The 24,901-nt window shown below is 38.2% G+C and overlaps 1 protein-coding gene across 2 annotated transcripts in view; it reads right to left on the bottom strand.

Moving 5' to 3' along the window:
- cadpsa (Ca2+-dependent activator protein for secretion a) overlaps nt 1-24,901 on the bottom strand; it is a 198,649-nt gene that overhangs the window by 35,478 nt on the left and 138,270 nt on the right. The window contains exons 19-27 of one of the 2 annotated variants that reach the window (XM_067588510.1): nt 20,887-21,043; nt 15,040-15,181; nt 13,215-13,349; nt 9,068-9,223; nt 8,687-8,834; nt 4,785-4,859; nt 4,418-4,501; nt 3,472-3,504; nt 97-204 (exon numbers count right to left, since the gene is read on the bottom strand). In XM_067588510.1, coding sequence (XP_067444611.1) covers nt 97-204; nt 3,472-3,504; nt 4,418-4,501; nt 4,785-4,859; nt 8,687-8,834; nt 9,068-9,223; nt 13,215-13,349; nt 15,040-15,181; nt 20,887-21,043 — 1,038 coding nt within the window. The remainder of the gene's footprint in view (nt 1-96; nt 205-3,471; nt 3,505-4,417; nt 4,502-4,784; nt 4,860-8,686; nt 8,835-9,067; nt 9,224-13,214; nt 13,350-15,039; nt 15,182-20,886; nt 21,044-24,901) is intronic. The other variant, XM_067588509.1, reaches the window with a different exon arrangement.

Below are 24,901 nucleotides of genomic sequence, written 5' to 3'. Positions count from 1 at the left end.
AATCACCTCCAACAAATGATCACAGGTGGAATGAATGAAACCTTGTTATTACTAAGTCTCCCTTTTATAGAGGAGGAGGTGCTGTGGCTTACTCACATCAAACAATCTCTCTATGTACACCTCCTCGTTGACCTTCTCCCGCAGCATGTCCTGGGAGTGACGAACAAAAGTCACGTAACCATCAGCCACGTCCATCCCTGGCTTCTGCAAGAGGCACGGAAAAGAGAGTAAGACAGAAAAAATTGGTTAAGTGTAAAATATTCTTTTACCCTGTTCTAATGAAATTATATTTGCTAAATATATACAAAACTATATATATTCATTTTGCAGCTATTATCTACAAGAAATCACTTTCTTCAAAGTGGATAAAGTTAACCCCAAAACAACTAGCTAGCAGGTCCAGTCAGTCAGTATGAACTCCATACATGTGAACACCATACAGCTTCAATTAAGAGCTGGTACCATTTGATACAGCATACATATTATACTGTCAGGCAACCTTAAAACTACTTGATGTTAAGTAGTTAATATCATGTTTCATTCTGATTAGAAAATACAGAGGGATTTGTAAAAATGTTGCTTTTTTCACAATTTAAATAGCAATGACAAAGTATAAAAAATATCTTGTGAATTACTGTTCAGATACAGATAAGTTATAGATAAGCCTTTACTGGATGTTGAGTGGTTAATATCATGTTCCTGGAACTTTTTGGATAAAAAGGGGCTAAAAAGCATCATTGCCAACTTAAAGTATTCTGCCTATATCCTTATTTGACTTGATATGACTGTTTTAAGTAGGTCATAAAATAGTAGTATTTAATGAGCATACTAACGCAGAATTAAACTAATCCAGCTAAAATGAGCATTTTCACCCGTGATTACAATAGATCAATACAGAAGTGTAACCACATGACATGTTTGTGATTTAGTGGCTTGTTCTGGATTTCCAGCATAACCTTTTTTAAGATAGGCTACATTATGTGACTTCACATTATTTCAGTGGAAACTAAGTATATAAACATTCAAATTGAGATACTTTTCTAAAATGTTCAAGAAGTACAGGGCACTGGTGTTCTTCAGTCAGCTCATGTCAGAGAGTCAAGTTTGGCTGGGAACCAAGCCTCACAGTCTGGGCATGTGCAAAGTGGAAAGGGGCGCTGCAGCTTCAGTTGGGTTTGATTGTGGGGGCCAGATTGTGAGGAGGCCTGTTATTCTGACATCTAAAATATTCGATGAGGACAGTTCTCTTTCTTACATGAACACATCTTGCCATTTTCAAGATAATGAAAATCTTTTAAAGGTTCTATATGTAGGAATCAGAAATTCCCTCTCATTACTGACATCTGTGGCCGTTAAAGGAGGTGCAGTCAACATCCTGGTGCTTGCGCTTGTGTGGCCGCATGCGTGCTTGCAGCACAAGACAATTGCAGGTGTTGTCTTTTTCCTCACTTCCACTTCTCATAATTACATAAAAGATCTCTAACATTGTGTTTTGACACAACCCGCAAACCACCAACTTTTTTTTTTACCAAGTGTGTTTACAAAGCACTGGTAGGCTCAGTGAGCTGTGGCCAGGGAGCAATGCGTTATTTGTTTTAGCTGTATGTGTTTTGGAGTGGGCGACTTGTCATTGCAAGGGTGTTTTGTTGTGAAATGTGTAGTGGTTGATGGAGGCAGCTAGCTGTTTCATTAGCTGAAGAGCTAATATATGCAGGGTGTTCCTAGTCAAATAGCACTGTTTATGTTGTGTTGCTGTGTTGTTATGCTGGTGGTCACTTCCGTTGGGTTTTTGAGGAAAATATGGCCCAGGTCCTTCACACAGAAATCAGTCCACAGGCTGTTACAGACAGCTGAGAAAGTCAGGGAAGGTCTCATTTTTTATGTTACATTACTACCCGTTCACTCATTGGCAATAAAAAATGATTAATACATGTAAATTGCTTCACAATTCTACATATAGAACCTTTAACCTTTTGGTCTCAGTTTCCCTCTCTTTTCTCCAACTCATGCATATCCCAAAAACAATCACAAAAACCCATTGGTAACTGCCACTAAACTTAGTTAACACATCTGCAATGAGGCTTACAATGTGTAAATGAGTTTCTTTTTTACTAGTGAAACTCTAATTTTGTACATTAAGGACACAATTAGCATGCTGGGCTGGAAACTGCGACCCATGCCAGCATACACAGTGCCTCGTCACATTCACTGACAAGGCATTAATTTGAAATTTGGCATGTTGCTACGGCCGAAGTGTTGGCAGCTAATACAGATCTGATGCACACACACACAACCACCACCACCACCACCACCACCACCACCACAGCTACCCTGACAGCAGAATGGGCATGTGTTGTACAACATGGACTCACAATGTATACTGCACAGAGAGCGAGGCACGAGGCAGGCTGTCAGTGTCTGGCCACATGCATATGAATGGACATTTGGGGGAGGAAACACAGGGACATTCCATGTGGAAATACGACAACCAATACCATCTGGATTATGATTCTACATGTGAAAGCTTGGTCAAATATTTGTACAAGCACAAGAAACACACACAAACACATACACATCTCCAGGGAACAAAATCCATTCACTTTAATCCTTAAAACCACCTTAAACGTTTCATTTGAAACTGAAAGTGTGCATAGAGTAAGTCACTTCAAGGAGTAAAACACCAATGCTTAGTCTTAAAGGTTGTTTATGGTTTTGGTTTACTTTTACATGAATGATTAAGAGGTTATAAGTTATATTTATAGTTATATTTAGTTTGCACAGTAAGATCAAATTGAGCCATTAAATTCACCAATCCATACACTTTTCATGCTGAATGCAACTACATTCATTTTCCATTTACACCTGGATTTAAAGGTACCATGTAAAGTTTTCTTGTAAATTAACAATTATTTACATTTGGTGTATCTCAACAAAATACATTCTGTGTATCTTTGAGGTCTAACAAACCTGTTGATGCATTACCTTCTTCATAAAACATTTTCACTTAACAGGTTAAATTCATGTTTACATCCTCTAGTAGTCTTCTTCCCTGCATTTTACTGGTGCATTGCTACATTTCCTGGAAAGTTCTTGCTAGAGCTTGACTGACAGATCAGCTGGGCCAATATACTGCATCTGTGAGATATTTTGAGTGGCATTAAATCAGCTAATAGGTAACAAGATAATACAGTGCAGAAATGAATAAAAGATATGTTTCAAGTCATGTGGACACTGTAAAATGTAACACTCAGTGGTCACTATTATTTAATAAGCTAAACTCTTGCTCTTTCTCTTGCTCAACTGGCAAATGTTTTAGTCCTCCATTTTGCAGGAAAAAAATAAAATTAGTGGTAAATAAATGTGATTTGTAATGAAACGATTAAGGCATTTCAAGGTTCAATAGGGGATGTTTGTAGCAGTGTACATACACAGAAAGAGATGGACACAGAGAAATAAATAAGTCTCACTTACAGGTACATCCACATACTTTGAGGCAGCTTTCACCTTGACATAAAGGAGAGAGAAGTGGGTGAAAAAAACAGGACTCCAGCTGTGGCTCCACTTTCCAGAACAAAGGCTGCAGTGGTGAGACTGTACAGCCTGGAGTTTAGTGCCTGCTGAACTAGCAACAGTGACTCATGTGGTGATTTCAACTGCAAAAGTGCACTCACAAATTCAATAACCTGGCTTTTGTTACACTGCGGCAAACCAGCTGAGGTGTTAAGCTATTTGGTGGAGAGGAAGGTTTCAAAAAGGTCAAACTTTATTCAAATGAACATTAAAAATTAACATGACAAAACATGGCATAATAAATTCCAGTTTACAGTACAGCATGTTTGAGTAAAGTTAAAAGCAGTGTTGTTAGTGAGTGATGACCAAAATCCTACAGCAGGATTTTTACAGATTCTCCTCAGTTATGCTTACATTTTACTCACCAATTTTTACTGCAAAGATGTGAGGACATGAACTTGCCAGATCAGAGTTGAACAGGGCAGCAACATGAGTAATGAGACAACCACAACTTTAACCAAAATTTCCCAATATGATCCAATTATCAGACTGGGACTATTTGAAAGAGAAACCTGGAGGTGAAAACATCCAAAAGGTCTCTTGTAATTGTTCACTACATAGTAAAAGTTAACATGCAAGTATGGCAGGTCAAAGTTAAACATGATAACTCTACTAAATCTATTGTTTACAATAGTTACAAATGCCAATTCTCTTCCAGATCAGCGGTTTAGATAATGGGGTTAAGTTGTGGGGTTGTTTCAGAGTAGTCTGATGACTCATGCACTCAACTTATCCTCTACACTGGAAACTCATCACATCCACAACAATGAAGCTTGTGAGTAATTTGGTGGAAGGTGTTTTAGGAAGAAAAGGATGGTTCTGGAAAAAATGTATATGTGTTACTTACTGTGAAAGATAGGAAGGAAGAGAAGAGTGTTCCTTCGTCATATCTGGAGAGCTTGGCTAACACACTCTCTAGAATGACCACAAACTGAAAAAGAGGATAAGAAGTAAAGTAAGTGATATGTGCAGCTGTGCAGTGTGGAGTAGAATAAAATCATTTCCTCTGAAATGTAGTTCAGTAAAATGTCAAATCCTCCCAAATGGAGATGCATAAGTAAAGTACAGGTATTCTGAAACTATACAGAAGTAATGTTGATGTGAATTAGTTCATGTCCTTGTCTGCTGGACACTTATAAATTACTTTTTTAAATACAGATTCCATCATGCTGAATACATTTTTCACTGTAAATGTGTACTTTATTATTTTCTACCTTTGCTACCAGAAGAGTGATCATTTCCTTCACCGTCTCCTCAATGAGATTGTCAATTTGGGAATGGTATTGTCTCTGCAGAGGAAGAAAAAACATGTTATTCCTCTCATCCACACTCAATAACCCCAGCATCATTTTTATATCAATTTATACTGAATTCATCTTTTACCGTTAGACAGTTATACACTATCTTCTGGTTATCATGGCTATGAGATCTTGATAACATGTAACTGATAAGACACAGATATTTTAAGACAGGGTATCCATACACATCTTTATAATGATGTCCATTAGGACAAGCAGCACTAGCCTCATACAGGATTCCAAAAACCTCATCCTGACCAAAACATCTTCAGAGTATGCTGGAGTCAAAGCAAAGGATAATGTTCTCAACTGGAAATACCAATCTGATGTTTTTGTGCAATACACTATGAAAATGCTGGTCTTAACAGCTGATTACAAATAGGGATGCACGATATTGGATTTTTTGCCGATATCCGATATGCCGATATTTCCAACTCATTGTGGCCAATTGCCGATACCAATATATGCAGATATTTTTTTCCAACTGGCTGAGGAGACTATGATGCATGCAAGCATAGATTATACTAAGTATGATCAAGAAAGACAATATATGAAGGAAGAATTTAGGAAGCCTTAAAATTTTAATGAACCTGCCAAGTGGGTAGAGCAGTAGAGTTTTCTTTGAGTTAGACAGACAGGATTAATGTGTAGGATTTAATATCTGGTCCACAAGCTGAAGCAGAAGGTGGTGGTAATGCACCTAATACGCTGGTTGCCAACTATCGTTATAAACCAAAAAGGTTTTTTTTCCAAACAGAGTGGTGCATCCTGTCAGCCGAAGTGTTTCCTATCTGTGCAGCCGAACATAGAAGCTCCTCCACGGACTGTTTCACCTTGACGGTCCCGGTGCTTCCTCCGCAGGCTCCACTTCACTCAAGCTGCCCGTCAGACCCGCTGCTTCTTCCCACTTTAACCTGAATAACAAACCAGGGCTCAGTGCTCTGGTTGGATCCACATAGAGAGCCCCGATTTGTTATTCAGGTTAAAGTGGGAAGAAGCAGCGGGTCTGACGGGCAGCTTGAGTGAAGTGGAGCCTGCGGAGGAAGCACCGGGACCTTCAGGGTGAAACAGTCCATGGAGGGAAGCACAGTCAGGCGGCAGAGGAGATGGCAATGAATCAGCCTCTGATAATCGGCAGAAATAGCCAATGCTGATATTTCATTTTAGAGCTTTAGTCGGCCGATACCAATGATATCGTGAATCCTTAATTACAAATGCTGATTATCACATGGACAATTTTAAATCACTGGTCATGACCTCTTTTTCTGAAACAACTGGAAGAGAATAACGAAAGAATGTAATGAGACACAGACAGCAACATGCACAATGTCCTTCAAGATGGTAGCAGTCCTGTGGTTTTCCTGCAGCCATCACATGCTGACACCACCACAGGAGGAGAGCCTGAGCTACGAAGATTGAGACAACAACCCAGCTAGTGCAACAGAGAACTCACACAGGATGGAACGTCAGGTACGTGGTCTGACTGAGGCACTACAGGATTTATTTGTTGTACAAAGGACAGGGTTAAGGCTTGTGTAACTTGCCCTAATGGATGCCATTCCATGTGTTTGAGATCTCTGAGTAGTGAGTAACATGTTACCAAATCGGACTGATGGCCATAATGATGACAGTTAGTTTGAGTGTGCACTGTGTAGCTGTGTCATATTGGTAAATATGGGTATCGGATCAGACTCGATATCGATAGATACTCATTAATAAAGGACTCAGATGGGGATCAGGGCCACAAACACAGGACATCCCTACTTTAAAGCGTTGATGATGATTAAGAGTTTTGAAGTTAAAAGGACAACTTTTGCTGAAAATTGTTATGCCTTGGTATTTACATTTCAATAACACATGTGACAGTCATTGTCCGATATCAATATTCATGTATCATTAAATCATTTTTGAGAATCAAAAACAATTAGCATAAACAAAACGTATGAAATGAATGTAAGCCCATACAAGTCCTCATGTAAGAACATTTTTGTATTGTTCTCCTAAAATGCTCTGTTTTTTCTTTGAGCTTTGTTCATGAGGAGGTGAAGGTTAATGAGATTTGATCATTAGCGCAGTCAACGCCCAATCATTCACAAAAATGTTACTAAAGAGTATAAAAACAATAATTTGACAGTGCTGAGCTTCAAGTCCTGCTGTCAAAAATCTTCAGACAAAAACAGAACAAATTTAAGATTTAGATGCTAAAAAAACGTCTTTCTAAACAAAGTGTTCCATGACTAATATGAGAGGCGGTCATGTGACATTCACAGTGATATTAGAGGAGAGAATATTATAGCCTACAGATTAAAAAAATATTATTCTTAGTCAAACTAGTGTTTCTTGTTTGTGATATGTGATATTGGGTTATATAAATAAAAACTGACTCATACATTTAGTTTGTACCTAAATTATAATTTTGATAAAATTGATGAATACCACAGATTTTCTTAAATCACTTGTATGTACCTCTTAAGAACAAATCTGTTGGTATGAGTGGTTCCTGCATGAGGCCCAGTGTGCTAGCAGGCCAGATGTGGAGGGAAAACTGAATGACTTAACAGCACTAAACAAATGGAGAACAGTATTCTTCAGAGGTGAGCAATGTCTTCACTGAAACGGGAAGGAACTGGGATTTTAAGGAGAAATGTACTCTTAATTTTGATAAACATTAGCACTAAGATTATCACATCATCTGGTTTGTTTACTGTCCTTTTATTGAATAGTAATTAGTGACGGTAATAAAAACATAAAACAGGTATTGTAATTAATTTGACAGCCATTCTAATTAAAAACAATAAACAGTGTGCAGCTCCTTTACAGGGTTTGACTAATATATTATTTCTGAAACAGAGCATCCAAAGTTTCTAAAAGGTCTGTTGATTTTACTTTATCTTGTGGGAACAAATTTTATTGTGTGTGCAAGAGAATTTATTAAATATTAATGTGCTTCCTCAAAGCACACACAGTTTACACATTCCTGGTTTTCTTTCTTTCTATTCCTTTTTAATTTAGCTACATGTCAATGAATGCAGTGCTTTCCAACTATTTGCACGGCCCTGCTGTTTTCTTATAATATAGAGACCAGTGAGGAACTTTGGAGCAATTAGTCCTGCTAAAGAACTGCTGTCATGGAAACTCAGAGGCAGTAGCACTGTGAGGAATCCTTTTGTTTAGCCTCGCAGCACCAACAGAACCCAGCTAAGGACTTAGCAATAATTAATTCATTGTCAGTAATTCCCAAGATTCTGTGAAATATGAGATCTCTCACTTTTACCCCATGTATATTCAATACTATCTACACATATGCTAATGAAATCCAAACAATTCAAGAGGAGGAAGACAGACAGGGAAAATTGATGACTAATTATACATTTGGGAACCGGAGGGTGAGATTTCAATTGAATTTGTAGCCACACTTACCCATTCTCTAACAAACTTTCACAAGACAGAGAGGAGAAAAAAAAGCAGCAGAAAAGAAGAAAGATAGAGGTGACATGGCACATGTAAAATTATGTAAATACTGCAAAAGAAGTAAGAGACAAAAAAGAAAAAAAAAAGCTGTAAGTACCAGAGAGAAAATAGAAACTAAAAAAGACATTGAGACCTTTATCTGACAATGCCATTCAAAACAGAAACACAAACAATGCATTTCCATTCAGCTCCCTCCATGAGCCAAATCCCTCCATCACCTTTAAATGATACGACATTTAACAGGGAAACTGTATGATGACCATGAGGAGTGACTGGCAGATTAAACTAGACTAGTCAGGTTAAATTATGTTCCCAGTTACAGGGTTCCCTCTCTTTTTCAGTCCTACCTCCTGCCCCAGGTCCATGGCACACAGTTTGGCTGACTGGGCCTTGGCATCCACCATGACATTGAACATGGTGCAGATGGACTGCGGCACACGGAAGTCTGTAGCCCGGCTGCTCTTCTGAAGCTTGACCTCGAATGCCAACCGTGTCCTTCAGAGGGGAAAAACATACAGGGCCATAGCTAGGACTGTAGAAACAACCCCCCAACTCCTCCAAAATAAGTTAACATCTTACTAATCATCTTCCAAGTAAATACAATAAGTAAAATTTGAGACTTTGAGACTTAACAGGTCACATATTTCCACTGAAGATATATAGATTATTAATGACTGCAATTTACTTGCAACCAGACCTCTATATACTGTATTTAAACAATGTCTTACCGCTTTATACATGATTCAATCATGTCACTGGACATCAGCTTCAGCCGGGTCTCCAGGTGTTTCCCAAATTCTTCCTCTGGCCAGTGGAGATCTCTGATGAAGGTCTGCAGAGCATCCAACTTCCAGAAGAGATCTTCTGATGTGCCTGAGCCATTACTGCAAGGGTCAGAGGTCAGAATGTAGTGTTTTCAGTACAAGAGTAATAAAAAGGGAAGAGACAGTCCTCAATCAAATGCTTGGATGGTTGTCTTAGGTTCATGCACACTTCAGGTTGATTGAAAGGAGTTTCTGATAGATTTCTGTCTTTCACTTTAGACTATGGTTGTTATCTGGTAATAAAGAACAACTTTTGTGGGAGTTTTCACTCTTAACATATCAAATAAAACTTTTTATTGGATACCACTAAGGCTGCAAATAATGATTATTATTTTAATTATGGATTGATCTGGCATTTATTTGCTCAATTAATCAATCAACCATTTTTAATCAGTTTAAATTGTCCGAATATGTTGTAAAATTAAAGATAATTCCAAACAGCCACATGTGATGTATTCAAAGTTCTTACTGACAACAATCCAAAACCCAGAGATATTAAATTACTATCATAGGCATTTTTTACATTGTTTCATTGCTTGAAAAATAACATAAATGATTAATGGGTTGTTAAAATAGTTGCCCTTTTGGGAATTTACTTTTACTGGTACAAATCATTCAAAGACAGAAATTTAAAACAAAGAAAATGATAATATGAATTGATTTTGTTATAGTGAATTATAAACATTTTAATATTTTTTACGTAAAATCACTTTTGCTTTTCAGATTTCCAAACTTCACTGGTCAAACCTGTATTTTCAACATGTTTTATATATAATTGTTTATTTGGACAAATAACTTGTGTAAATACTTGTGTTTACTTGACTGTTAAAACATGTAATAGATCTTTTGTACCACATGCAGTATGTAGACTGTATGCAGTGGGGAAGCAGCATCCATGCTAACACTGTTATACACACTGCACTGTGAGTAAAGGTGAAAATTTATGCACGTTCCATCCTGTCATTTACACACCAAGCAATATTAGTGTGTTAGACTGTGTGAATGTGTGGGTGCAGGATACACATCTTTGTACTGTATGTGTGAGTGTTAGTAAAAACAGTAGTGCCATGGAACAGACAGTACCAGCACTGAGTATGTGCCTAGAAAGCATTAAGATTGCATTCATTTTGTAATGTGTATTTCTTTTACAGCTGACAAATGATACATGTGAAGCCTTATTATTCAGGATTCCCACTCATTCCAAGAGATCATGTTTCAGGAAGTCCAGGAGGCTTGCTGGTTGAGGAAAGTGTAATGTACTTCGAAACTTTCTTATTACTACATAAAAAAATTATTCTTTCCAGGATTTTAACTTTTTACTTTTTCTGCAGTTTGGTCATGACCTTTTACTGGGTTAAAACAACAGGTTTTCCAGGATGTGTGGGAACCTTCACTTTGTTAATATCAACTAGGAAAAGGTGTTAACATGTTTGAGTAAAACACTCTGTGGAGGACTGCTGGGACCAGAATTATGCCTTATTACCACCAACATAATTAAAATCTTTTCTCCCTTCAACAGCTTTAAACCAGTCTCAGCAGACAGAACCACAGTGCAGGGAACAATTCAGACACAAGGGGTCCTTTCTCAACCATCTACCCCCAGCAAGAAGAGAGAAGCCAGGGGCCAGGGTGCCACAACAGCAGGTAACTGCAGGAAACACTTTGGGAAGGAAAGATACAGAAAGCTGCATGTTCATAACAAGTTCATAACCAGGACAGCAGCTACCACTGAGCTCATGTCTCTGTATTTATAACTGTAGTTACAGTGTACAGTAACTTCCAGTTGTGTTGGAAATGGGCTATAATAACAGGCTCAGACAGGGAAAAGAGACAGTGGTAAAGAGCTAAGGTGTCTGTTCATGTGTTCAAGATCTGACAGCAATCAGAGACATTTCTCTTCATGAGTGTGAAGCCACCTGATTTCAAAATCTGTGGAAAAGCTGAAGATTCATGACCTTGGTATTAGGCTTTTTAGGGTTTTTGGGGGGATGGGGTTGCTGATTGCATTAGGGTTAGGGTTAGGGGTTAGGGGTTAGGGTTAGGGTTAGGGTTAGGGTTATGTCTTCTTGTTATGCCTTTGCATCTTTCCATTTCATATTTAATTTACAGATGAGGGAGAAAAATTGGAAAAAGGATTTCATGTCCAAATCACTGCCTCCTCCATACATCCATCAACATGCCCCATGCCATGACGTTGGCATGAACGTGGTTTTGGCCCTGTATAACACCCCAACACTGGCAACAGACATATACACACATCTACCACATCTATGTAAGTTCTTTAATATTCATTTTGTACACCACTAAAACTGCCTCGGTAGGTACTTTTGGATAACCAGTTTGATATTTCTTACAACTCTCCTGATCTTGGAAAGTGCAAATGAAAAAAGTCTACCATCTCTGTTGGCATCTTTTCTTTGGGAAGTGAATTCATTACTAAATATAAAGTGAAGGTTGTCTAATCATTTTTTTTTTTACAATGAAAACTTCAGAGCTGGTATTTTTGAATGTGTATCCACAAGATCCCAGACGAGAGAATAGGGATGGATGTGCTGTGGTGACAGCGTCACACTCTGCAGGAAGCTGCGGCGTACGATGGAGCTTTTACACCTCTGATCCCTGTGGTTGGTGCAGACAATGTTTCGCTTAAGTTTTCAAAGTGCTATGGATGATGTGTCAAGTGTATATTGTAGAGTGCTTTTAATAATAGTACTCACAAGCTCACATACATATTAATATAATAAAATTCCCACTGATATCACATCATTCAAGTAAATAAATAATGTTTGCCTATAGCACGAAACAAAAAGGTGTATTTAGAAATGCTGTAAAAATTCCTCTGGGTGCTGTGGCTACTCAACTTTGGAACAGTTTTTCTCAAATCTCAGAAAGTTTAAAATTGTGCAGAACATGACAAGCATCTTACCTACGTATTGTATTCTTTTACTCCCTCTTTACAGCCATATTGTAACTATTGCTTTGGAGAGAACTTCATAAAGTTTGATTATGGTCTCACTTTAAACAGTTAAGTTGCATAATTTAGTAACTTGTATTATTGTTAAAGTAACAACAATCAGGTGCCCATATGAACAATGAGAGAAGTTTTCCTCACTGTAATCATTCCTCCAAAAAAGACCAAAATCCACAGTGTGTCCACACAGTCATTTAAAAGTTGATGTGAAGCTTATATGAGGCTTCAGCAGTCTGAGTTAGTCATATCAAGTGAATATCTGACACATTTACAGTCTTTTTAGCATCAAATTCCCTCTTTGTATTTCCTCAGACAGTGTTTCCCTGTTGAGCTGCGGTGGAAGTATAGTAACAAAAAGAGGAACTTTGGCACTAAAAAGACTGTAACGTTGAAAGATATCTACTTGATTTGACTCATTTGTACTGAAGCTTCATATTAGCGTCAGATAAACTTTTAAATACATTTTTGCACAGAAGGAGGACTGTGGATTTTGTCCCCCATCACTTCCATTGTAAGTGCATTATGAAGGGATCTTCTAATGGTCAGTATGAACAGAAGGAATGATTACAGCAAGATAAACATGTTTCAGTGTTCATTTGGGCTCCTGACTGTTGCTTTAAGACTCGAAAAACTGTGAACCTGTCCTTTAAATCAGAAACTTGCTGCGCCAATGTCTGTATTTATATCATGTATATAAAGCATAATAAAACCAGTCATAAAAAAGCACACTGCACATTCAAAACTAATTTGACTTATTTACAGTCAAAAAATTTTGTTAATTTGGATAGTTATCAATATGCATAAGATAAAAAAAACAAAAAAAACATGTCTCATCTCAGCAGTTTGGTCAAATGGCATTATTTATTTTAACTCTTCTACACATTGGACACATTTATTACATTGTCTGATAGAAATATTAGAGTTTTATTTTTAAATTTAATTTAATTTGTATATTACGAAAAATGCTTTGGATATATAAATGTTAGGTAAGCCTATTGCTTGGGGGTCATGTGACTTAGATACCACGTTCATGTCAAAGACATGGATGCATGTCTCAAGCTGTACAAGGCAGATACACACTCTGAGTCATAATTAGCTGTCATCCAGTTGGGTGGAGAAAAGCTGGGCATTTGTGGGAGGTTAACACTTGGAACTGTTAGATTTGGTACTTTGGGCATTTGGAGGTTGACATTGGGCAGAGTGCTTGTTATACTCCTGTGGAGAAAACAGAATAAGAGAAAGCAGAAGGCAGAGATTCAAAGCTGATGTGAAAAACCAAAAAAATTGAAGATAAATTACCAAAGTCACACTTTAGTCAAAGATACGCTACCTGTTATAGCACCTGTTAGCAGCTCCAAATCCAATACATCTCCCCAGCTTACTGTGGTTTTGAAACCTATCCATGACAAACTCCAGACTGAATACTATCAACTTATTCTGTGTTTTGACCGTATTAGCTAGCCTGGGAAAATGCTTAAAAAGTAAAATCACTAATCCTTTGGGTGTGGTGTTGATGAACACTGGTGTCCCACAAGGCAACACACAGCAGAAATGGAAGAATGAAAAACATTGTGCAAAGCATGGCATCCCAGTGGCATAGAGCAGCTGTTGGGTTCAGTTATTGATTCAAATCTGAATTCTTTCCCATCTTTCATTAGCTCTATTTAAGATTAACATAAAATTGAACACATACAATTAAGATTAATTTGAAAAACAAACCTTTTTGGCTGATTAGACATAAACACTGGAGTTTCTGACTAATCAGTGAGCTGTATTGAATAAATGAAGCATATGTGTTCTGTCAAATGTGTTGGATGACATGTGGTTAAAAACTGTCAGGACAGGATGTAAGATGCATCTGTTATTTAACATGGTCTAATGTGGTGTTATTAAAAGCTTTGTTGGACATATACTTTTATTTACCTTTGGTTAAGTTCCAAAGTATGTTTAACATCTGTCAATGCAGACCTTGTTTCATTTCCTGCTAGTACAACACAGTAAACTACATTTTTCTGCATTAACTGCCAAAATATTGCACATATACAGACATAAACAGTGTATACAGTATATTGTCTAGTATGGAACCGGGACACATTTTGAAATTTGGGGTTATTATTAGGTGCGATAAAAAAGTGTATCTTTGACAAATGCGAAAAATATGTTTTGAAAACAATCATGATTAAAAAAGATGTACATAACAGATTTTTACTAAATTAAATTGGAATTTAATATTGTATGTCTTGGAACAATACTGTTTAAATGAAAATATTGAGCATATGGCAAATGATATGTCAGTTTTTTCAGCTGTAGCAGAAACTGAATCAAAATACTAAACAAATACAGACCAACACAAAGACTGAGAGAGACTTTTAAACAGGATCACTGACTTGCACCTGTTCTCAGAGAACTGCTCTTCTGCTTCAATCTGTAGAATCATCAAAGCAACTACAACATAAGCTGACAGAATAGAGTAAAGCTATTTTCACATGCATACATGTCACATGAGTCTGTGTCAACATTTATAGCCTGTAGTTTACTTTCCAAAATTTCTGGATATTTATGTGCTATTGAATGAGAAACACATGGAAGATCTGTGTATATAGCTACTGTATAATTTAGATAATGAGATGTCCCTTGTAGACATTCATTTATGTAAACAACATGGCAAAAATGCAAACTGAATCAAATATTCCAATAAGTCTTGTGAATCTGTATATACACATAACATGCCTACACCTGTTTTTATTTTAGTACACATACAAGAGAATTGAAGCAGCTTAATAAAGTCTAAACCAGCTGAAACTGTGCAAAGGTCTGCAAAGTGAAAATTGCTAAATCCTCCACAACACATCCTTATTGTAGTTGCAGGAGATAGGTAAAAGTTAGTAAGTGAAGGCGTCCTTACTTGACAGGCTCCCAGGATTCCCTTTCAAAGCCTCTGTGAATGGACTGAGCAATAGAGGACTCCATCAGGTCCACATACCGCACCACCAGGGGGGCGTACAGGTCCTGCAGGTGTTTGTGGAACTTCCCGTTGCACAGGTTATCTGAGGGAGGGCATGGGAGGGAAGAATTAAGACACACCAAGTAGTCAGTGATGAGTCATGTGGTATCATTTGCGAAGCCCAAAGTGCATTTCAATTCCCTTATTTGATCGTTCCTCACTCCTCAATTCTTGACTTGACCCAGAAATCATTCCAGCCCACCATCTTGAAGGCCCTCCAAAAGTGCTTATTCCTGCTCTGAGGAGCGAGGATTGAGGATTGAGGAAGGATCCCTGAAGAGCTATGAGTGAGGATTCTTCATAGAAGTCTTTCACTGGCCAACACGCCCCCTTACTGGATATCAGGTATTGATTGGATGCTGCAGCTCATCAGACTGATCTGATACATCACAACATTACAGATTAAACTCGAGTGTTTCACTCCCAAATTTGATATTTTATTTGTTTTCTGATTCATCATCTTGTTAAAAATCGGTCTGATCAACAAAAGAACCATAAACAACTTTCTTCATATATTAGAAAGATTTTTCTTTTAACGATCTGTTATTTCCTCCATTAACTGTTATTACTGGTAAAAATTACAGTAGTACACAGTTTAAACACATTTATATTTTACATCATTTATCACCATTCAGTCACATGTGAGGCTGAAAATTCCTGAGTATCAGGTTTGATATGAGTTACATAATTTCCATTTTCCCTGAAACATTTAGCCTAATAGATGGGTTATTAAATTATGGGTTATTAAATAATGAATTCACTATCAGAATATTAATAAATGCAGATGCAAATAATGAATTAATAATATAAACACATTCTGCCAGTAGAAATGGTTGATGTGCCTCTGAGCAGGAGTCAGTACACAATATAAATACAGAATGCTGGTTTTTAATTCATGTGCAGGTGTTTGTTAAACAGCTAACAGGCTGCAGAGAGAAAACAGCTGCTCTGGCAGTGATAACTGTGCACCTTTATTAGTGTCAGCATAGTGCACATGTGTAGACACAAACTCCTTCAAAAGTCTCTACAGCTGTTAAAGCCGACTGACAGCTGATCAGCTGTGATCAGCTGCCACCGTTTCACATGACGCTCCAGAGGAAATGTCTCTAAAAACATATTTCCTCTTTCTTTGCATCTTTTGCATCTTCAGTGGGACGAACTAAGATGCAAGGAAAAGACGCAAGTGAGAGAAACGTGGATGCAATTAAAGGAAATGGCATGTGCCCCCGGTCTGTTAAACGTACAGTAAATAATGTGAAGTGTTCTTAAGTTTTCTACTGTGAGTTAAAAGAATAGTTCAGTATTTTGTAAAATACATCAATTTTAAGTTTTCAGTGTTTGATAGGAGTGGGGGGGGGGGGGGGGCGCTTCAGTATCATATTAGTCAGTCCTGAGATTCAGTGTGAAATTATGGAAATGTTTTCATGTAGAATTTTGTAAAGCATGCATATTTGCATATTCAGCTGTTTTGACAGTAAAAGTGTGTTTAATAATATTACGTTTATCTCTCCAGGGTAGAGCTTTTAGAGAAAAAAGTCTGGCCTGACAACAGTGAAAAAGCCCTGTCCTAGAAGGTGCGAATGAAATATGTCAGGAGGCTGCTGGTTGTGGCTAACACTGGCTCTTCATTAGCAGGTATGACACAGCATATCCAGTTTTCAATCTTTCTAAACAAAGGTCGGAGTGTCAGGGTATTTCTAAATCCAAACCGTCACACACATTTCCCCCAGTCTCCGCCGGCTCCCAACTGGTAAAAAGACAACACTGACAAAGACCACAGGAGATAAAATGGAGGCCAGTGTGTGCTAATGTGATGCCTCACGGCTCCATGCAGTGTGTCTGCTTTTCCTCTCCCTCTCTCTCTTCTTTTTTCTCTCCCCCTCTGAGCATGTGTGTGTTTGTGTTTGTGTGTGTTGGCATTGGAGTTCAAGGTCGATGATACACAGTAGGTGCAATGTTTGTTGTGTTCCCTGATTGCCACTCTCCCAATTAGCCACTTGAGCGGCTGCTGTCCACTTGGATGTGTTGTGTCCAGGAGTGTGTTCGCAGGGCTCGCCATGGCCCAGCTACCACTGCTTTAGACCTCATTAACTCCTCGAATGGCAATGCGACTTTGGCGCCTGTCTGGTGCTAAGGCTATTTACTGCTACATAAGTGCACCGCTGTGGGGCAACAGAGCAGATGACCTTCTGTGGAAAAGATGTCTCAATGATGATAGGGTTTAGTAAAGTATGCGCTGTGTGAGCAGTGGGGGGCTCTGCTGGCTCGTATGTTGGTATTGAGGATGGTTTGTTGTGTGTGACGTCACACTGACGGTACTGTGCTGCAGAATAACACAGTGGTCCGATGCTTTGTTTGTAGGCAGCTATTGAGAAAAGAAAGGATGATAGACTGGCATGAAGAGCTCCAGTGTATCTACACAGTGTCTTTGCATTTATTGCATACAGATTAAAGGGGCATTACACTGATTTTACTCATAAATGTCAGATTACAAGTCTTGAGAGTACTACTCATCTTGTGCAAATAGTTGTATAATGTACTTTCTGGGTCTGGAGGAGCTTTGTCAAGTGTGAAAAATCACATCTGATGATGTCACAGTGATGTCATCATGGTCATCTTGGCTTGGGTTTGAAGATGACAAACAGAAAGCCTCCATTACAAACTGGGGAGTGGGGTTTAAAAGCCGTGGGCAGTTACCAGGAAGTGAAGGTCTGACAAAAAGATGCCAGTGGTGCATTATGGGAAGTGTAGGATGCAAATTTTTTGGATTTTGACCCATACTAGGGATTAAAAGTCGGGATGTCTCGACCTCTGCTGCTTGGATGTGACTTCAAAGTCCCCAGACTTTATGAAAATTGCTGGAGAACCTCTTGAAAGGAGCCTGAATCTTGCCAAGTATACTGTAAAAACCTTGTATTTTGACTAATTAACTGTTTTTATATGCCTATCATTAAGTTATAAAAATCTTGCAACTTTTTTAAATCTCATTTTAATTTCTGTTTCATACAGTCAGTTATTTTCTTTAAAACTTCATTTTAAACACAATGTCATTGATTTAAGAAAATAGGATTTTAGGACTCCATGACAAAAAAACAACAAAAACCTCCAAGTATCAATATGGTGCTCAACTAAATTAAAAATTGGACAATAACTTAACTAAAGAGTGCATTATGTATAATGCACATTCATTGATGATGTGCTCTTGTGTTATAAAACAGAGAACCATATAGAATACAGAACCACATTAAAGCAAAATCTCATATGCAGAGCCAAACCAACAATGAAATGATCTACCAACAGTATTGTGTGTGTATCCTAAGTCTGATATATCTTATTTCTCTGTTAGAGTAACATTTGCTAAAAACTACATTGACCAGCTGTTTTAGGAAGGTATTAGTCTGTTTTTTTAAATTGTGATTGAAAGATTTATATATTTAGTGGTAACCACTGGATTGAGGCTGAGAGACAGACAGGGTAGGGAAGTCAAAAAGTATTGAGAGACAGACTAACACATTGTTGGTCTTTTCATGAGATTTGTTGGCAATAACAAAATATAGAATAACACTAGACTTGTCCTTTCAAATCAATTTAGAGGTCTTGGAGGATTTGGTGGTAAGATGAACCAAGTTATTGTTGACCAAGAAAATCAATTAAATGTGTCTTAAAGCAATCTACAGATGAAACATAAACTACACATGTTGACAATCTAAACAATTGTTTTTCAGTCAAATAATTTAGCCAATGAGAGTATAGACAACCAACACTGCCTAGATTTTTGTTTTTCTAATTTCATACTTTTTAACATTGATAGCAAATGGTTATTTTATCTGTTGCATCAAAGTTGAATAAATGAATGAATGAAAGAAAGTTGAAGTCAATTTCTAGCGCACAAGAAAATTTACAAAATATCTGTAGGGGTCTGTTTTTATTATAGTCATCATATTAGTGCCCACAGAATACAGTTCATTTCCTTTCTCTGTTAACGGCTGGCTGGTGTAGCTACGTCCATTGCTATGCACTTCCATTTCCATTTTCACACAATCTGACAATATGTAGTAAATGAAAAGGGGCCAATTTGATGACACAAACAAGTGAGCATAACAAGCTATTTGCAATTGCCTCTGTTCAGCTGAATGAGTGGACCATGCTCTGCCTTCTCCTTGACTCCCGACTGACAAACTGAAAAGGGGAAGCATTCCCCAGGGACAATTAGCACCCCGCAGATTGAGTCCACATTGTGAACAGTGAAGTGTATCCTTTACAGGACCACGGACAGCTCTACAGTGTTCCTGCAGGCAACTGCATGCAGTTCATTAGAGAGATGGCTGGCCTGCAGCAACCAACATCAAGAACTAACCATTATCTTCAGTCAGACACTCCTGGTCCTGTTCACACACCAACACACACACACACACAGTTCAGTATGTAAACCGCTCTGGGCCATAAGACGACACACATTCAACAGCAGCTGTAAACATTCATCAGAAATGGTCTTGATTTTTGTAGTTGATCATAATAAAAAAGCTGGGTGATAAAAACGACACTGATCATGCTAGAAACATTTCCTTGGTAATAAAGTGGGAAACTTGGGAAACAAAGCTATTTCCAACCCATCATATGGCAGTCCTTTAGGAACAGACACCCCACTTCCCAAAATGGACATAGCCATGAAATTTGGCACAGTCATTAATGGTACCTAGAGGATGAATCCTCAGGATTTTGATGATCCTCTGATTTTTCCTCTAGTGCCTCTGTGCAGTTGAGAGTTTAGCGAAATGTCTCAAAAACTACCGGATGAATTTCCACAATTATGTGACTTTTTCTGACTCTCCAATTTTTCATCTATACTTTGGTTTATGACCAAATACCTGCAAACCAATGGCATTCCCATCATCCTCAGCTGTACTTTGTGTTGTGTGCCAATTCTCAAATGTTAGCATGCTAACACACTAAACTAAGATGATGAATATGTTAAACATAATACCTGCTTTGAATCAGCATGTTAGCATTGTCATTTTAGCATGTCAGCATGCTGACTTTATCATTTAACTTTTTTTTTGGTATAATTTATTTATTTAAATAGGTTCAGGTTGTGAATATACCTCTAAGGAATTTTCAGTTTAAGAGAAGTTTTAGGTCGAATGGAAATATTGACAATATATATAGATATAGACTGAAAAAAAAAGAGTATATTTTGCAGTCAGCACTAAATTATAATAATGTCCAAAGATCATGTATAATGATGTAAAAACTTTACAAAGTCAATAAAGTCAAAAATTTCCTGCTTATTCTAAAGCTATATGACTTTGTGACATGACAAGAGGAACAAGAAACTGAAGGAAAATAAAGAACTAGAATCCTGGTATGTTTTGAGATCAATGGGTGTCTGTCACACAAAGACAGATACACTCCCCACACACATAGATAGCGTGTATATTGTAGCTAGGTAGCTAATGTATATATAGTCTCTACAGTAGCTGTCTCTGGTGAAAAAGCACTGACTGTAAAAACACCCCAGTGGTCAAATCTGCACAAATAAAGTGAGGTGAAAATTATTATGCCAATGTGTTTTTTTTTCAAATTGTACATATAGTGCTATACTATCGTGCCTAATGCATGTGTTGTTGTTTTTTTTTATTATGATGTGTACTATGAGATTATTACAGGACCTGCTAGACCAACTGCCAGGCACACATAGCTACTTCATGCTGAATATTGAAGGTTTCCTTTTAATAGATCCCCACTCACAGTCTATCCTCAGGAAGTCGTTGAGCAGCTGGAAGAGGGGGAAACTGTCCCAGCTGTCCGGCGGCTGAACTTCAAGAGCTGCATCCATGTCAGCCGAGTAGAGACACAGGAACGTCTCAGCATGTTCCACCATCAGGTCTGACCACCATGCAAAGGCCTTCAGACAGAGAGAGGGAAAGACAGTGAGGGGGAAGAAGGCAGAGAACAGGGAGTGGAAGAAAAACAAGAGGTTGAGAATGAAAAGAAAATACATTTAAGTCCTCCCCAATGGGCATGTCTTTAAGAATTTAGAGTTAATAGTTTTGATCTCATTCACCATAATGGTTAGAGATGTAATGTAACTCCACTGAGCTATTGCAAAGACTCTTGGCTCTCCTTCTCACTTTTCAACATATGAAATCAAGTTGTTGCCTCAACGACTTCACTGTGTGATCTCCGGGGAAGGATTCTTCACAACTCGAAGCAGAAAAAACAGTGCTTGGGCACGGAAAATCACACGCTTTTCTGTTGGCCCACAGAGGAAACAGCAGCAGCTCCTTGACAGGCATGGCAGGGAGCTACTTAAACACTCACCCGCAGCTCCTTCAGCGAGTCAATCAGAAGAAAGAAGCTAGCAAGCTGCACCACACTCATATTACCCCATTGAATAGATGCAGTGGAGTGACTGTTAGGGACCAGGCTACTCTCATGCACATCAAAAACTCTCGCTTTCTTCCATGCGCCCCCACACTTGTCGTGGCCTCTTAAGAGGGACCCCTAAGGATCCATGGTGTTTGCTCATTCACATCAAGCTGTCAACACTGTAATGTGAATGTACCCATGGGCTTACATGGTGGTGGTGGTGGGGGGGTTCATGCACTTGCCATGGGAGTTCTTAGCATTGGATAGTTGGGTGTTGGATAGTTGGCTAGAAGGTAGGCCCAGTCTGTGCCACTCAGATAATCATCAATTTTAACCTTTAAGACTTTTACACTGATCATTACATTCCAGTCACACAGAAAAAACATTCTTTTCAACAAAAATAAATAAAAAAACTGCCTAACAAAAATTTGTGGCAGGATGTTTGTTAAACTGTACTTTAAATGACATTTATATACTACTAAATGGCTTTGCCAAATATATTTTGGATTATGTTTATTGGCAGTTCATGAAGTGTTACATTATGCTCGCACAGATGTTGTAGGGAGGTTGTCAGGGTGGACGTTTGGATGTTTGGAGGAACAAAGCTCAGGACTGTGACTCTGGGCTTTGCATCATCCCTTTCTTGTGTTGTTAGGTTTAGACAGCTAAAACTCTGCTTGGGTTCGGGAAAGTATCATTTTGGTTAACTATTGAAAAAGGAAACACTTCCTGTCTTGCGGTCCAAGTCATCGTTACCAAGACCAAGACCACCATTCTCCTCCTAACTTTAACCAAGAGCTTTGAGATTTCTGAACAATACCATACAACTATTATTATTGCCTTAGTTGTCAGGAATGAATATGGGGGCAAAACAAATGACAATACATTGACAGTGAAGGTTTTACAGATATGTTCAGAGAAATGTTTTCTCATTATGTTGATACAAAGGGTAATCTGGGCAGCATAACATTACTTTGAAAATGTACTTACTGTTGCAAATAGGAGCTTATGAATTTAACCCAATCGATAGATCAGCAGGCCCATATTATCAGCTGTTTTTAGCTTATTGCAGATATATCTGTAGTTTATTTTTATGTATTTTAAAAATATTTGTGTTTCCTGTAAACTTTCCTGCCCAGTACATATCTTGGTCACAATACTTAACTACCAAAGTGAAAGGATCCTTATCAAAATGTAAAAAAATAACAACCCAAAAATCAAAAAACAATATTTAACAATTATTATTATCAAACTTCGGTCATGTATGCAAGCAGTCAAACAGCTCACCCAGAGAAAAGACTCTACAGCTCATGTGTTATGGGTGTGAAAGAAATTATTGTATGAATATGTATAAATGCTTGTGTGAACTTGTGAAAGGTTATAATGCTTGGTGATAGTCATAGAAATCATGTTTGTGCATCTGAACAGTATGTTCTGGTGTGAAAGAGAAACAAAGAACATCTGTTTATTCTGAAACAGATCCCGCCAGATCCAGATGTCTGTTTGGATATAATCATGCATAAAGTAGTCACAACAACTCCTCCTTGGTGTGAAATCGATTAAGAAGTATTCGCCCCACTGTTTGGGGCTCACTCCTCTGTCTGTATTGAGTGCCATGCTTTGAGCATTAAAGAAACTGTAACAATACTACACAGTGTTTCCCCTGGGTTGACTGCTTTGAGGGGCATTAAAAAAATATTATTATTTTTGGCATTAAAAAAATACTTTTGGCCTGGTGGGGGTTCTCGTTGGCCCGTCGGCCCACTAGGCCTGTACTATTATAGGGGAAACACTGCTATATTGAGAGTTGTCTTTCCTCATTGGAGTGCAAGTGCCACGACAATGGGTCAAGAATGTGTAAGCCTTAAGAAAATTGGTGACCATTTTGTATCCAGTTGTCATAATACATCCATGCTGCTTACTCGTCCAGTTGTTTAGGCCGCTGTGACTTTCTAGCCACCAGTAAGAGGACTATTATTAAGTGGCAGGCAGTGCAGAGGTATGAAATGTTTTCAAAAACATAAGCTTTGAGACGCTTCTGCAGTTTCATTCTTGACAAAAACTGTGGCTCAAGTCAAACATAATAATGAGTAGAAAATCTCAAATATAAAATTGATGATTACATGAGAGGCACAAAGTGGGGTTAGTAAATAGGATGAGCAATAACCAGCATCAGAGCCACATACGTGAAACTGAAAGAATCTACCAACACTAAATTAAAACAACCTTAAGGTCTGACTGTGTTCACATTGGCATTGGTATCAGTTCAATTTTTCGTTTCGGTAAATTCACAGAGTCTAATGCTGGTTAGGCTATCTCACCAGTGTGTGAATATTATATGAGCAGCAGTGTAATGTATTTTATTGAAATGCAAAGGAGGTAATAATGTAATCTCTGATCACACAAAGCATGCCTCACATTTCCTCCATTGTGTGTGCTGAAGAGTCCAATGGAGAGGAATGGGTTTCTCTAAGGGAATGGAAGGTCACACAACACCTTCCCCGAGCTCACTTACTGGACTTGGTAGAGTAAATGACACATGACTAAACACGGGAAACAGGTTAGCATATTCAGGGATGATTCGGGGTAAACTCTGAGAAAACAAAGCACAGAGTTGAACTGTTTCAGACAAATAATTACACATTCAGCATCAAAAGCTCTGCACTTTGTTTTCTAGGTTGGGCATAAGACAAATTGCCTTAGTGCTTGCCTCTCTTCCTCATCACCAAAGGAAAAACTGTTGCTAGCTTAGAAGCTAACAAGCACTGCCACAAGCACTGGTTTAGCAGTAACCACAAGCTGAAAGGGGTTCTGGGTCATTGTTGAGAAGGGAAACATTAATGATCCGCTGCAACAATAGCCGTATCATTAAGTGCATGCATAGGACTTACAGTAAGGGTGGGGTAGGAGACGGGGAATATGGCATCAAGATCAGTTAGACAATCACATACCTCTTTTCCCTGTTCAAACATTTCCCCGCAAACCAAATAAATCATTGGAATAAAAAGCAGAGAGGGAATAACTCAATTTTGTTTGGTTAAGTATTGAAGTGACAAAAAGAAAGTGAGTTACAGTAATGCAAATAGCACAGCATCCACAGTAAATGGGCAAAAATATGTAATCAACTGACAGTGTTGACTGACAGTGTCTCTGCTTTTAAGTGTCATCCTAAAACACAATGGGCCTCATGCATAAATGTTTTCTTATTTTTCTTTTATATTTGTTCTTGCACAAAGCAACAGGAGGAAAACAAGAAAATCCTACGTGGGATTCAACAAACTCTCTTAACTGCCTGAATTTGTCGTTAGTCGCTGGTTTCAGCCTGATGAATGTCACCTGTTCATGAGGAGGTGCAGGTCCTGAAATGTGATCATTAGAATAATCCACATCCTAA

This window comes from Thunnus thynnus, chromosome 4 (assembly GCF_963924715.1).
Source record: "Thunnus thynnus chromosome 4, fThuThy2.1, whole genome shotgun sequence".
In the NCBI taxonomy this organism is placed as follows: Eukaryota; Metazoa; Chordata; class Actinopteri; order Scombriformes; family Scombridae; genus Thunnus; species Thunnus thynnus.
The sequence above is the reverse complement of the archived record's forward strand: the minus strand, read 5'-3'. Positions and strand labels throughout refer to the sequence as shown.